This window comes from Sinocyclocheilus rhinocerous, unplaced genomic scaffold (assembly GCF_001515625.1).
Source record: "Sinocyclocheilus rhinocerous isolate Xijiao unplaced genomic scaffold, SAMN03320098_v1.1 scaffold57, whole genome shotgun sequence".
NCBI classification, from domain to species: Eukaryota; Metazoa; Chordata; class Actinopteri; order Cypriniformes; family Cyprinidae; genus Sinocyclocheilus; species Sinocyclocheilus rhinocerous.
Window position 1 is genome coordinate 1,599,272 of NW_015652130.1, and position 15,565 is coordinate 1,614,836.

The 15,565-nt window shown below is 35.2% G+C and overlaps 1 protein-coding gene across 1 annotated transcript in view; it reads left to right on the top strand.

Annotated features, from left to right (window-relative positions):
- The window catches only part of LOC107713522 (contactin-4-like), a 37,962-nt gene extending 23,636 nt beyond the window's left edge, over positions 1–14,326 (top strand). The window contains exons 14-22 of the mRNA XM_016519056.1: positions 164–322; positions 1,380–1,529; positions 3,826–3,896; positions 5,362–5,596; positions 6,984–7,099; positions 8,119–8,299; positions 11,069–11,181; positions 13,747–13,915; positions 14,072–14,326. Of these exons, the coding sequence (XP_016374542.1) occupies positions 164–322; positions 1,380–1,529; positions 3,826–3,896; positions 5,362–5,596; positions 6,984–7,099; positions 8,119–8,299; positions 11,069–11,181; positions 13,747–13,915; positions 14,072–14,166 (1,289 nt within the window). The 3' untranslated portion in view covers positions 14,167–14,326. The remainder of the gene's footprint in view (positions 1–163; positions 323–1,379; positions 1,530–3,825; positions 3,897–5,361; positions 5,597–6,983; positions 7,100–8,118; positions 8,300–11,068; positions 11,182–13,746; positions 13,916–14,071) is intronic.
- The last annotated feature ends 1,239 nt before the right edge of the window (positions 14,327–15,565 follow it).

Genomic DNA, 15,565 nt, shown 5'->3' on the forward strand with positions numbered 1-15,565 from the left:
GTGAAGGATCTCTCTCCCTGGTTCTGAATAATAAGCATGTCGCCTTTTGTGGGCAGACTTTTCTCACATCGCAAGGTACTTGGTCACCTTGCTGTGCCCTTCTCTGATAAGGATACGCAGCAAGTTTGAGTCCTTTTTGTCTCTTTGGCGGTGATGTTGTCAGGGCCCCCTGGTGCTCCGGTGGGCGTGTTGGTGGGGGACGTCACAGACAGGACTGCTCAGCTCTCGTGGGGCCCCGGACCTGACAACCACAGTCCTGTTACCCTCTACATCGTGCAAGCCAGGACCCCTTTCTCTATCGGCTGGCAGGCAGTCAAAACTGGTATAGTTGTCTGCATACTTTCTTACTGAATCTGGGTTCATTATAGAATATTGTTGCAGGAAGCAACTGTTCATGTGCATTTTACTGTAACTTTATTGTGACCCCTTACAAAAAAATTACTCTGTAAAAAAATGTCTTAATTTTAATGGTAAAAACTATACAAATGCTACAATAAAAACCTGTTAATTGGTTAATGTAAGTTTACTGACTATATACGGTAAAAAAAAAATTGAATGGCATTTTATGTAAATGTACAATAAAATACTGTTAAATTTCATAATATAAAGACATTATAATTTAAATTGACAATCCCACAATTTCAATTTTACTTCACATTTGATGTAAATATAAGTTGAAATAAATATACATTGTATGTCTTTTTTTACAGTGTACTTTTATCAGATGACAATACCATGATACTTTCTATATACCATAGTGCCATTTTCATATAAAATGAAATTAATTGGCACAATGATATAGGAATAAACAGACAATAATTTGACTTTTCCCAATTATTTACTCATGTGGCACAATAATGTTTCTTTATACTATAATGCCATATTCATATAATATGAAATTAATTGACACAATGATATAGGAATAAACAAACAATATATCAACCTATTTGGCAACTTTTTTCAATTACTTACTCATGTGGCATTATAATGTCTTTCAGTAAACTTTATTTGGGGGCTTTTCTTAAAGGGGTCATATGATGCGATTTCATTTTTTCCTTTCTCTTGTTATGTGTGATTATTTTTGATTAGATAGATAGATAGTTAGATAGATAGATAGATAGATCCTTGTGTTGATTCAGTTTTATAACACTAATGTTGCAGAAAGCAACTGTTCATATATTTTTTTGAGAGAGTCACTTAAATGTGATTTATGCAAATGCTTTTTTTTTAACTGTGAAAGATAAAAACAGAAACAGTGAACTGCTAAGATAGACCGAAATATATCTGCACAAGTAAATGCAAAATAATTATGCTAGGCTACTCATTTGTGCAGATGGGCATTGATGTGTTTTTCCATTCCAAATTTTCTTTAATCCTAGTTCCTGATTCTGTGCCTGGACAGATGATTCATACGACGGCGGTGAATCTAAATCCATGGGTAGATTATGAATTTAGAGTTGTGGCTATCAACAACGTGGGGGTGGGGGAACCCAGCGTGCCATCCAAACCCGTTCGCACCAAAGCTGCAGGTAAGCGTTCATCCCTCCCGATTCCATATCTGTCATCTCTAATACATCAGGAAGGAGAAAATGTAATTTAATTCTATAATTAGTTTAAATCACCAGGAGTGACTCCTCGTAATAGAGTTCAGGCATGAGAAATAAACACTCGTGCATTCACACCGGCTTTCCTGGGAACATCCAAATTGCAAAATAATTTACAGAAAATTAGGACACAAATTAAGTGCGCCGAAATCGGAATGGCATCACAGAAGGGCTGGCATTTTTAGTTGATTAATTTAAAACCTCAAGAAAATGTGGTTGCATGGAAATTTAGAACAAAATAAAACATAGCTCATGTAGCTATATTCTTTAACGCAAGATCCGACCCTGCTGCGCTCAGCGTCTGGACATCAGCGATCAGGAAATGCAGCTATTAATAATTCATGTCGACATCAACAAAAATTGAGTGGACTTCTCCCGTATTCTGAGGCAGTAACACTTGAAAGGCTCTATTTTAAGCTCAGGTACTGTGTGCAAATGCTTCGATCACTGATTCACAAATAGACGCAGACTTCATCACACAATCCCAAGTGAAAATGACATGCAAACGGCTGTTGTCTTTCAGATCCCAATTATTCAGCAAATAAAACTGTAAAATAACAGCAAATAAAACTTATTCAAAAAGAGCATTTGCTAGGATTTTACAGTATTTAACAGCAATATCTATACTGTGAAATCAAAGATATAGGTCATTTTCTGACATAATTACTGATAAAAAGTTAACATATTGTACTGTGGGACAATAGTGTAAATAGTTATGAAGTGTAAATAGACATAATTATGGTTATTAGTCTTCCCTTTGGCTGGGGAATTGGGCATTATTTACTTTTAATTTATTTTCATCCAGACAGTGTAAATATGTTACAATAGAACACTGTTCACACTATGAGAAGATAATATGTAGCAATATTTAGTGACTGACTCTTAATATAACTTGCAATCTACACTATATGCAAATAGATACATTATATATATATATATATATATATATACATACATACATACTACAAAACCAGAACATACTAAAAAACAAATGCAAATACGTAATTTATTCATAAATTTATTCATTTATTCATATTTATTCATTATTCAGTACTATGCACATTACATTAAACAGTGCTGAGTAGTAACTGATTACATGTAATCTGGATTATGTAATCAGATTCCAAAAATTAAGTACTTGTAATTAGAGTGTATTACATCTTAAAATGCTCATATTGTGATTACAGTTACTTTTTATGGACTACATGATTACATATTATTCACACAATGGCACAATTATTCATGATGAAAGTCTGGACAAAAAAACATTTCAAACCTGGAAGACTTTGGGTGTGTAATGTTATTGTTGTTTTCATGTTTATTAATGTTAATCCCAAACTTTTTGTCAGCTGAACCCGTAAATAAAATATACTGTACTTAAAATATCTCTGAGGAAGTTAATATTTCAAATAATTTAACAACACATTCAAATGTTTACAGTTCTCTAATGTCGCTTAATGGTCACATTGATAGGCAGGTAAACAAGTAAAATATTTATATTTTTAGTGTTCAAGGGTTTCATTTATTTTTATTGTACATTTTTAAGATTTAATTAATTTTTAGCTTTTTATCAAAGCACAAAGCTACTGCAGTTCTTACATTAACCCCAGTCTGGCAAACCCTTGTATAATGTAAAGTTTAATGCATTTTATGATGTTGATATAAAAAATGGAACGTTTTATTTTTCTTTACGTTTTTATATGAATATGGTATGTTTAATGTAAGTTTAAAACAAGTTTGATAAAAGCAATCTAAAAGTAATCTTAAACGTAGTTGAATTACATTACCTAAAATGAGTACATTACTAACTACAGTTTTTATCATGTAATCTGTAATCAGTAGCAGACTACAATTAGTAAGTTATCTACCCAGCTCTGACATTAAAACTTGTTAAACTAGCTTGAAATTGTTATATTTGCTGGTCTTAAGTTGGTCTAACTGGTCTCCAACCCTACCCAAGCTGGTGTTCAGCCAAAAAAGTCACAAAACCCCACTAAAACCAGGCTGAGAAACATATGCTAAGACCAGACAACCATTTTCATCAGGATACTGAAAATTCTACAGGTTGCTACATTCTACCTCATTCAGATTCTTTGAACCATTTTCAAAAGACCATTGAGCCGCACCTCAGGAAAAGGAAGTGTTGGGATTTGCCACCAATCCCACAGGTATAAAGTCTGTTTCTTGTGTTCTGTTGTCTGTTCTCTGTTCTGGCTGGCAGATCCTGAAGTCGCCCCAGCTAACGTGAGTGGAGGTGGAGGAAGCCGAGGCGAACTGGTGATTGTTTGGGAGGTGAGCTCAGCGTCTTTATTGTGACAGGAGCGTTTACAAACCAGTCTTCTCTTGTGAATCGGATTCTGAGGGAATTCTCCACGGTGATGTGGTTTAAATTAGACAAGGTTTAATTAAAAGGCAGCGCTGTCGTCTTTGCTCTTTGCCTCAGTGGGATTGCTCCCTCTGGTATGTAAATCATAATGAAGACGCAGATATGAGACAGCTTTCATACCAGTAATCTGAAATGACAATGTTTATCAATGGCTTTCTCTTAATCTCACCGGCTGTCACGGCAGATATTCAACGGCGTGTTTAAATACAGTATTACTTTCAAAATACGGCACATTTTTCACTAAGTCCAGAGGTTTCTTGACTGACACAGTAGTGCTTAAATCTGTCAACTTTATTTACTTATATTTACTGGATTTCAGATTATGTAAGCAACAATGTAAACCTACCACGGAAAATTACTTGTCAACTTGCAGTAATGTAACGCCATGTCAGCTGAATGATTTTCTTTTAATGCATTTTTGAGGGACTAATAGTATTGCTCATACTTTGAAAAACCCTATTACCCTCTGAAACTTTGCCTTGTAAATCGTCCCGCATCGTTTGTGCTACAGGCATGAGTGACACCTCAAATAACGGGACTTGTTGAGGAGAGCAGCACTTGCTGTTGTTTTTTCAAAGCATTTGTTATTATAATGATAAAATTACTCATACAGTTAGCTCCAGTGTTTGAATCTGATTGGTGCCCACTTTTACAGCAGCATTGGTTCCTGTAAAAAAAATGTCATAATTTTTTTTTCATAGGGATGTTTAAAAGCGTCTCTGTTAAAGCCAAGAACCAACCCAACCAGCTACAAGGAGAATACAACATTATAAAATTTTATTTGAAGCAAAAAATATTTGAAAATTAGACAAAGGTATAAGGTGTATGTGTACTTAAAAAACTTTAGTGAAGGAAAGAACAACAATCCCATGAAGCAGAGAACTACAATCCCATAAAACAATTAATTTAAAGTTGTCAATTATATCTATAGACACAATATATTTATTGCAAAATATGCATATATGTATACAAATATTTAAATTTTTATGTCAGTCATGGTGCATCATGGGAGAAGCTTTTTTGGTGTGATTTGCTGGCCGACTATCTGATTGGTGGAGATTTCTGCACAGCATCATGGGTAATGTAGTTTTTCATCATGCATTCTGCTGTTAAACACGATTTGATCAGGTAATAAAAATATTTTAGTAATATTTTTATTCTTGTAATATTAAATATTTGTATGCAGATTTTGCAACAAAATGCTTAATGGGATTGTAGTTATTTCCCTCATTAAAACCGTTAAATACGTGTAAGGCGCTTTGGATGAAAGTGTCTGCCAAGTGCATAAATGTAAATGTAAAACCACAGGAACAAAACAAGTGACTTTCTTTATTGAATCACATAACATTTTTTAATTCTCATTTCTCACAGCCTGTGCCAGAGGAGCTACAAAATGGAGAAAAGTTTGGCTACGTGGTGGCATTTCGTCCACTTGGCACCACAACATGGAAACAAAGCGTGTTGGCCTCGGTAGATGCATCACGATACATTTATAAAAATGATACCTTTCCACCACTCACTCAGTTTGAAGTAAAAGTCGGCGTCTACAACGAGATCGGAGAGGGACCGTTTAGCCCCGTGGTCATTGTATATTCAGCAGATGAAGGTTAATATGCTTGTGTTCTGTGTTGATTGTATGCAAATTGTGCAAGGACATTATTGGACATCGTTTAGGAAAGACATAAGTTGATGGATCCGTTTCAAGTTTTAATATTGGTGCCCACTTTTACAGCAGCATTGGTTCCTGTAAAAAAAATGTCATAATTTTTTTTTCATAGGGATGTTTAAAAGCGTCTCTGTTAAAGCCAAGAACCAACCCAACCAGCTACAAGGAGAATACAACATTATAAAATTTTATTTGAAGCAAAAAATATTTGAAAATTAGACAAAGGTATAAGGTGTATGTGTACTTAAAAAACTTTAGTGAAGGAAAGAACAACAATCCCATGAAGCAGAGAACTACAATCCCATAAAACAATTAATTTAAAGTTGTCAATTATATCTATAGACACAATATATTTATTGCAAAATATGCATATATGTATACAAATATTTAAATTTTTATGTCAGTCATGGTGCATCATGGGAGAAGCTTTTTTGGTGTGATTTGCTGGCCGACTATCTGATTGGTGGAGATTTCTGCACAGCATCATGGGTAATGTAGTTTTTCATCATGCATTCTGCTGTTAAACACGATTTGATCAGGTAATAAAAATATTTTAGTAATATTTTTATTCTTGTAATATTAAATATTTGTATGCAGATTTTGCAACAAAATGCTTAATGGGATTGTAGTTATTTCCCTCATTAAAACCGTTAAATACGTGTAAGGCGCTTTGGATGAAAGTGTCTGCCAAGTGCATAAATGTAAATGTAAAACCACAGGAACAAAACAAGTGACTTTCTTTATTGAATCACATAACATTTTTTAATTCTCATTTCTCACAGCCTGTGCCAGAGGAGCTACAAAATGGAGAAAAGTTTGGCTACGTGGTGGCATTTCGTCCACTTGGCACCACAACATGGAAACAAAGCGTGTTGGCCTCGGTAGATGCATCACGATACATTTATAAAAATGATACCTTTCCACCACTCACTCAGTTTGAAGTAAAAGTCGGCGTCTACAACGAGATCGGAGAGGGACCGTTTAGCCCCGTGGTCATTGTATATTCAGCAGATGAAGGTTAATATGCTTGTGTTCTGTGTTGATTGTATGCAAATTGTGCAAGGACATTATTGGACATCGTTTAGGAATGACAAAAGTTGATGGATCCGTTTCAAGTTTTAATTACACTCCCTCTACAGCTGTGTTAGTGCACTTTGATGGTAATTTTTTTATTCGCTAGTGTGCTAACAGCGCAGTTAGTTCTTGCAAACAGGTGGTACATTTAAGCACCAAAGACTGATGTTGGATGAATCCTGTAAACTGTCTGTTCTCATTAACTGTTTTTTTCACATTATTTCCCCTTTTTTGATATGTCTGACATCAACAGAACCCTCAGTAGCTCCTCCCAGAGTCTGGGCCCGCACTCTGTCCGCATCTGAGATCGAGGTATTCTGGAAACCTGTTCACCAAAGTGGCAGCAAAGGACAGATAACAGGCTACGAGGTATATAAACACCATAAATGGAGGGAGGGAAAAAAAGAGGCTCTGACCTCACACTGCATCGCCTCAATCAGATTCCTTAATGTATGCACTGCGCTGATGGCAGGGTGTGCAATTTCCTGTTCGCCAACAAGAGTTTGCGATCCCCCGGCCACATTTTTCACAATCTCATCTGCAGAATGAAGAGGTCTTCTCACAGCTGGTCCTGTCTCCCGGGGAGCGCCAATACCCAGGCTTTCTGGGCACTTATATAAATCACCTTTCAGATGTGTGGACATCATACATCAATTCCCCCTCCTGCAAACACTTCAGCTGCTAGGTCGTTTCTCACTGTGTGAGAAACCCACAGGATTCTGCCCATTTCTCTCCTTCCAACCCGAACGAGCCTCTGTGAGAAATCCCAGGTCACAAGGTTGTTCCGTGGAGAAATCACAAAGTCATTCACAGCTTCGGGTAGTAAAAAAAAGCACATATGAAAATCCACAAATACTTCCAGAGTCCCTGTGCAGATGTTTATTGAACGTAGTTAAAAAAAAAACGAGTCACAGTGACTTTGTCACAGAGTTAGTGTATCGAACGCTAATACAGGAACAAAAATGACATTCTTCTCAAGTCGATTTCTTAGCTGCGAGGTTGGAAGCACGCTTACTCAAGCAGAAACATTATGCTCATTCAAACATTATAATGAATGTGTGTGTGTGTGTGTCCTATGGAGAGTCCCCACAAGGATAGCTGACCAGACGTGTGTGTGTGTGTGTGTATATTAAATGTGACATATCTTTGTTTCTTTCCTTTTCAACTTATTTTGCGTAAAATGTTCATATTACATAAGCAATTTCTCTACCATTTGACCACTTTTAAAAGTACTTTCAAAGTATTTTTATCTATTTATATATTCTTTTTGCGAGCTGTTAGATGGAGAACTTCAATTATTTATTTATTTATTTATTTATTTATTTATTTATGTGTTGTAAAAAGTGAAATGACTTATTGTCTCTTTAAATGTCACTTCACTATTACAGGTGCAGTGGTTGGAGGATGGGTCACCTGAAAGCGATGCAGAGAGAGTAAGGGTCACGGAAACCTCAGTCAACATCACAGGTCTGAAGGGAAGCACGCTTTATCTGATATCAGTCAGAGCACACAACAGTGCAGGCACCGGACCCTCCAGCGTACCCATCAGCATCACCACCAAGAAGCCACGTAAGTCATGTGGTTATTAAAAACATGATTTTGAACCAAACACAGTAAAGGAGTAGATGACATGAAAATATTTTGGGCATGGCATGCTGTGGCTTGGCAAACTCCATCTAAAACGTTTTAACATCATTGTACATATGAAAATCCACAAATACTTCCAGAGTCCCTGTGCAGATGTTTATTGAACGTAGTTAAAAAAAAAACGAGTCACAGTGACTTTGTCACAGAGTTAGTGTATCGAACGCTAATACAGGAACAAAAATGACATTCTTCTCAAGTCGATTTCTTAGCTGCGAGGTTGGAAGCACGCTTACTCAAGCAGAAACATTATGCTCATTCAAACATTATAATGAATGTGTGTGTGTGTGTGTACCTGTTTTTCTATTCTGGTGGGGACTTAAACCTGAATACACACAGACTCGTGGGGACTCGTGTCAATTATTTATTTATTTATTTATTTATTTATTTATTTATGTGTTGTAAAAAGTGAAATGACTTATTGTCTCTTTAAATGTCACTTCACTATTACAGGTGCAGTGGTTGGAGGATGGGTCACCTGAAAGCGATGCAGAGAGAGTAAGGGTCACGGAAACCTCAGTCAACATCACAGGTCTGAAGGGAAGCACGCTTTATCTGATATCAGTCAGAGCACACAACAGTGCAGGCACCGGACCCTCCAGCGTACCCATCAGCATCACCACCAAGAAGCCACGTAAGTCATGTGGTTATTAAAAACATGATTTTGAACCAAACACAGTAAAGGAGTAGATGACATGAAAATATTTTGGGCATGGCATGCTGTGGCTTGGCAAACTCCATCTAAAACGTTTTAACATCATTGTCTTAAGTCCTCTGTATTTATTATGTATGTAGCCTTTTAATAGACTACATGGACTATTTGCACAAAACGTGAAAGTAAAAAGGCCAGTAATAACAAAACTTGTCTAGCATAGTATTCAGACTTCCAGGGGCCTCAAAAGCCTCCATTGCTGGTAAAACCGGTATATATATATATATATATATATATATATATATATATTTATATACTGTATATACATATGCAACTCATATGCATTTACACTTCAATTGCAGTTGCATAAATAATGTCATTAAAATAAAAGTTAACCCCAGTATATTCGAAAATATATATATATATTTGTCAGTTAATGTAGATTAGGGGCCTGACAGGATCATAGTCCTACCCTCTTAACGTCTTAGTGGGGTGTTCTCAACACTATAAGAGATTAAGGTGGCCTTTGTTAAACTACTGTGGCTAAATAGGCTCATTATCTGATGCCAATAATCAAGAACAAAACACTGTGTTTAACTGAGCCAGAAACTGATCTGATAAACTATGACATTACTATGGAGGGAGTCTTATTGCTATTTTCAGCTAATAGACTGAGCATACAATTAAGGGCGCTTTAAAATAAAGAGCTTGACAGATCTCTTTCTTTGTGTCGGAGCAGATAGCCGATTGTCCTTTTTCCTTTGTACGGCAGATTCTCTGACAAAACATACTGTGATACCGCCGACCACTGTTATGATCTAGTATAGTTATCATAATAGCATGTATTGTAGACTCGGTGGACTTGGTATCATTAGTTAAATTGCTTCAAATTGTGATTAATCTCAATTTTTTTAAACTATGAATATATGGTGCACAAAGTCCTAGCCATGAAATTTGATAAGAAAAGAGCTCAGATTTTCCCTGGTCCAGTGCTCAATTGCTGTTAAACTATGTATAAATTCCTCAATTACTGTGAAAAGTAGAATTGTTTGTGTGGGCACATGACCGGGCAGTGGGAAACACAAAATTTATGAAATTGCTCCTAAGCAACCCTACATTGGGGGCAACTATTTTACTGTTAGAGAGTTATGGAAATAAAGGAAAGAAGGGCATGCTGACATTCAAGCAGCATTAAAATATCTGACATGTCAGAATATCAAAAACTGTAATACATTACAACAGCATGTTTTTTTTTTTAAGATGTAGTTTTTTGCCTTTATTTCCATGTGAACTTCCCTGTTTGTCACGCATAATGAATTAAAACTCATTCTTTAGTGTCAAAACTATGAACTTATAAACAGAAATAGATGAGTCTACAATGAAAATTCGGGCTTTATTTATTCATCCTCACATTGTGCCAAACCCAACATTTTTTTTTTCTGAGGAACACAAAAGGAGAGGTTTTGAAGATTGTCTACTCTACTTTGTTGTCTTACAGTAAAAGTGGATGGGGACCTGGCCCTGTCAAGCTGCAAAAAGATAAAAGCATCATAAAAGTAGTCTATACTACTCTTTCATTATATCAAAAATCTTTAGAATCCATACAGTTGCGTTGTATGAGAAATGGACAGAAATTAAGTTATTGAGGTGGTCACCATTCAACGTCACTGAATGGAAAAGATCAGCTTGGACATTCTATTACGGGATTTGAAAAACAAGAGAGTGAATAAATGATCACAGAATTGACATTTTTGGGTGAGATATTCCTTTGATGCTCTGCACAATGTTTCTTTGTTTCATAGCAGTTTTTTGCTGCTACAAAAAATGACTCCTAAAATTCCATTTATAGTCTGCTAATTTAAAATGAGAGCCAAGCTGAATTGAATCGGTGCCAGTGAGATTTGAAAGTCTTAAATTTAGATGATACCTCAGCTGGTGCAGTGCTGATTGTTAAGATTGCAAAGGACAAAATATACGGGAGATGTTGTTCAGTCATATTACACAAGTTGGAAGTAAATCAGAATATGATTTATGTCTTTTAGCTCCAAGTCAACCCCCAGGGAATATTGAGTGGAACCTGACAAACTCAAAGGTCTTTCTGAACTGGGAACATGTGAAGGCGATGGACAATGAATCAGAAGTAACCGGCTACAAGGTAATCAGTTTTTTTGCTCTCGCTCTTCTGTTGCTTTGCTGATAAACATGCTGTATCAGTGTGCCACATAAGCTGGTGTTTCACATAAAACAACTCGGAGATAAATGACTGAGAACATTACCTTTGAAAGCTGCATTATACTGTATATGCTATGTTTTTTCATTACATTTTTTATTTGAAGTGCTAGTGAAGCTTTTCCAGATATGCTCATGCAACTCCTTTGAACTTCTTAGTTGAAGTGCAAATCATTTTGCATAGCATTGTATTTAATACTAGTTTCCCATAATTGGTTCTATATACAGCACTTTTTTGTTACTAAAGACATTTTTCATAATGTTAAATATCATGAAGACACTTCTTAAAAGGAAAATCCACACCAAAATTAAAATTCAGTTATCATTTCATTTATTTCTTTCTTATGTGGAACATAAAGAAAGATATGAAGAATGTTGGTAACCGTACAGTTTTGGTTCCCATTGACTTCTTTGGGAACCAAAACTGTATGGTGACCAAAATTCTTGGTTACACTTTATTTCGATAGTCCACTTTAGACATTCTATTAACTCTAAGTAACTTTGTAACTACATGTCAACTACATGTCAACTAATTCTCATTAATTTGCAACTACATGTCTACTAACTCTCAGAGTAGACTGTTAGGGTAGGTTTAGGGTTAGTAGAATAAGTTGACAAAGAAAGTGTTAGAAGCTATTAAGCAGACAGTCTACTAATACTCTACTAACTGCTAGTTGACATGTAGTTGCAAAGTTACTTACTGTTAATAGAATGTCTAAAGTGGACTATCAAAATAAAGTGTTACCAAATTCTTGAAAATATGTTCTTTTATGTTCTACAGAGGAAAGCAATGCATTCAGGTTTGGAACAACATAATTTTCATTTTTGGGTGAACTACGCCTTTAACGTATGCAACCTACTGTAAATTGTTACTCTACAAACCTCTACATTAGAGATGTTAAAATGTCATCTTGAATTGGATTTGTCAAAACAAATCAAATCTCTCTTCTCAGCAAAGGCCACTCTTTCTCCTTTTTGCTAGCAAAACTTTTAGTAAAATTATGAAAAACTCAGGGTTTCTCTCATAGATACACTCTAAAAAATGCTGGGTTGTTTCAACCCAACTTTGGGTAAAATATGTGTAGAGGTTTGTAGGGTCGGAGAACAGCTGGACGGCTCTGATGCTATCCTCCATCTGGAGCGATGAGCTTAGCGAGGCCTCACCAAAGACACGTTCAGAAGGGAGAAGCACTATTCATTTGCAATCCTAACCGTCCGCTGTGAGGCACCTGCAGAATAATGCAATCAATAATCATACATTTTCTAGTCTGTATGAGTAAGAAAGAATATCAGTTTGGTGGCTATTTGTTTTGCACTGTCAGCCTGAAAAAGAGAAATTTAAATGATATATTGATTGTGAAACCTATTTTTTTCACAGCAAGATATGTCAGTAAACATACTAATAATCCTCCCACTGAAAGTCAATTTGAAATTTGAAATGTATAACGATTATTTAATTTGTATTCCCTCTTTCACCTGGGTTTTGAAGATTGCAAGGAGACGGTGTGAAACACTTTTATATACTTTTTTTTTCCAGTGCTGCTGTTGGTGATTTGTTTAGGGGAGCATTTAAATTAAATGATTTGATTAAAAGTTACATTTTTATGTTGTGTTATGTGTATAAAAAAAGAAACCTTTTGTAATAATATAGACTACCATTCAAATGTTAATTGGGATTTTTTTTTTTTGAATTTTTTTTTTCAGCAAGGATGTGTTAAATTAATAAAAACTGATGGTAACAACTTATATTGTTCGAAAATATTTCTATTTTGAATAAATGCTGTTCTTTTAAACTTTTTATTCATCAAAGAATCCTGAAAAAACTTTCACAGGTTCCAAAAAAAATTAAGCAGCACAACAGTTTCATCACTGATAATAAATCCTCATATTAGAATGATTTCTGAATGATCGTGTGACTCTGAAGACTGGAGTAATGGCTGATGAAAATTCAGCGCTGCATCACAGAAATAAATTATATTTTAAAGTATATTGAAATAGGAAACCAGTATTAGAAATTGCAAAAATATTTCACAATATTACTGTTTTGTCTGTATTTCTTAACAAATAATGCAGCCTTGATGAGCATAAGAGACTCCTTTTAAAAAAAAAAATCTTACTGATCCCAGACTTTTGAATGGCAGTGTGTGTGTGTGTGTGTGTGTGTGTATAGAGAAAGAGACAGAGAGATAGATAGTTTAATTAACTGTTTTCTAATAAACTGTCTTATAAACTTACAAACTTGACCTATTTTAATAAAATTTTATGCTTAAAAAGTTTGCTATTTTTCTTCATAATAAATGCTTTTTTGTTTGATATTTTATCTAATCAAACTCCAACTTTTTTATATCAGAATTAAGTGTTCAAATATGTTTTGGGGCCGCTGTACATCATTAAATATCCTTGTTGTTGTTGTGACTTATTTATTTTTGAGCGTTTTTAGCTAATTGGCACAGACTAGCTGCATTTCACTGACCCACTTTCTCCCGCGCAGGTTGTGTATCGTCAAAACTGGCACAGAGGAAGCAGCGAAGTCGAGACCAACAGGACGTCCGTGGAGCTTCAGTTGCCATCAGAAGAGGACCTGCTCGTTCAGATCAAAGCCCTGAGTGACGGAGGAGACGGCAGCAGCAGCAGCCCCATCCGTATTCCAAAGATGTCAAGTAAGGCTTCATGTGAGCTCATTAAGAGCGGTGCACACTGATTTTTCAGCTTGTACTCACAGAATCGAACTGCTAGCCTGGCAATTGCTTGACACTTGTAATGGCCTCCTATGTATAATCCTGTCTGTGATGTCTTTGTGTTCCTCTCCATCACAGGCCTGAACTCAAGAGGATACTTCAGTTCAGACGCAAGCAAGATGGCCCATGTTCATGGAGTAGTGTTTCTGATCTTGTCATGGTTGTTTTCATAGAACTTTGTCTTTATTTAAAGGTGAAGTATGTCATTTCCGTGCCACTGATGTCACCAATATGGTTTCCCAAACAGAAATCAAGCTAAAAATGGCTTACTTAGAATTGTTGCATATATACACTCTTCAGCTTTAATACTTTAAAAAAATCGGATTGGGTGGATATAGCTACATTTTATTTTCCTTTTTTTTTTTTTTTTTAAAGAAGAAATTGGTGACTCAGCTCCATTGCCTTATATTGTGATGGGTTTTTACCTCTTTGTCAAACTATTCGTCTTTTGTATGTAGATTTTATGCAAAAAAGCAGGCTTTCTCTTGTAGCTAATAATTTTGCTTAGGTGTTCAGAACTGAGATTCAAAGTGAGCACAGTATTAAGTCCTGTAATGCAGTAGTGACCTGGAATGTTGGATCTTTAAGAGAAATCCTTGAATTGCTGTTTTTCCTTCTACACACGTCAGTCAAGTCAGCGACGCTGTGCTTGTGTATGTAAAAAGGCCTTTAGATAGATGAAATGCATTGTGTTGTTTTGCATAAGCCCTGAGAGATATTATTGTTTTGAAGAATAGCGACAGTTTTGTTTGATACATAGTTTCTGGATAATTACGAAAGTCTATTATTTGATGATTTCTTATGAAACACATTTCTTGTTTCTTTAAATTCAACCCATAATTCATCAGTTCAATTATGATTTCTTCTGTCATTCACATTATGCTACGGGAGACAGTTGAACAGTTTTCCTTTCTAATATCTCTCAAAGATTCTTCATCATCTTTGTTCCTGTGATAATATTTCTTGCAAACATCTGCGGCATTTGTATGCTTGACGATGAGACCAAAGTGTGTCATCAGATCTTAGCTTAAACAGATATTCCCTCTGTTGGTTTCATGTTTTCTAAATATCACAATTCATACATCTGAAAGAAATGTTTTATTATTCTCTAGTTTTTTTATATAATCATTTTTATTTAACATTATTTATTATCATTTTTATAATTTTTTTAATATAATTTAAGTTTTATTTAGTTTCTTTATATTTGTATGTTACTTTTTATCATGAACATTTTATGTTGAAATAGTAAATCACCTTATACAGTAGTATCCACATTTTTGTCTTATTTTGAAATTTAGCATTTTATAAATGTAACATATTCGTCTGGTGTTTTCTTTTGCTGTTATGTAAGCATTTTGACCTATTTAATACCTTTGTATTAACCCTGTACAATCTCTGAGAGATAAAATAAATAAAATTTCATATTGAAATATATGTAGAGCAAATATATGATTAGCTACAGTATCAGTAATAGCCTCCAACATGCACAACAGCATTTTTGATCTGGGAGGAGACGTTTCATTCTAATTTGATGAATGGAATAGAGCTTGGCTGATCTATATGGTTGCCTGG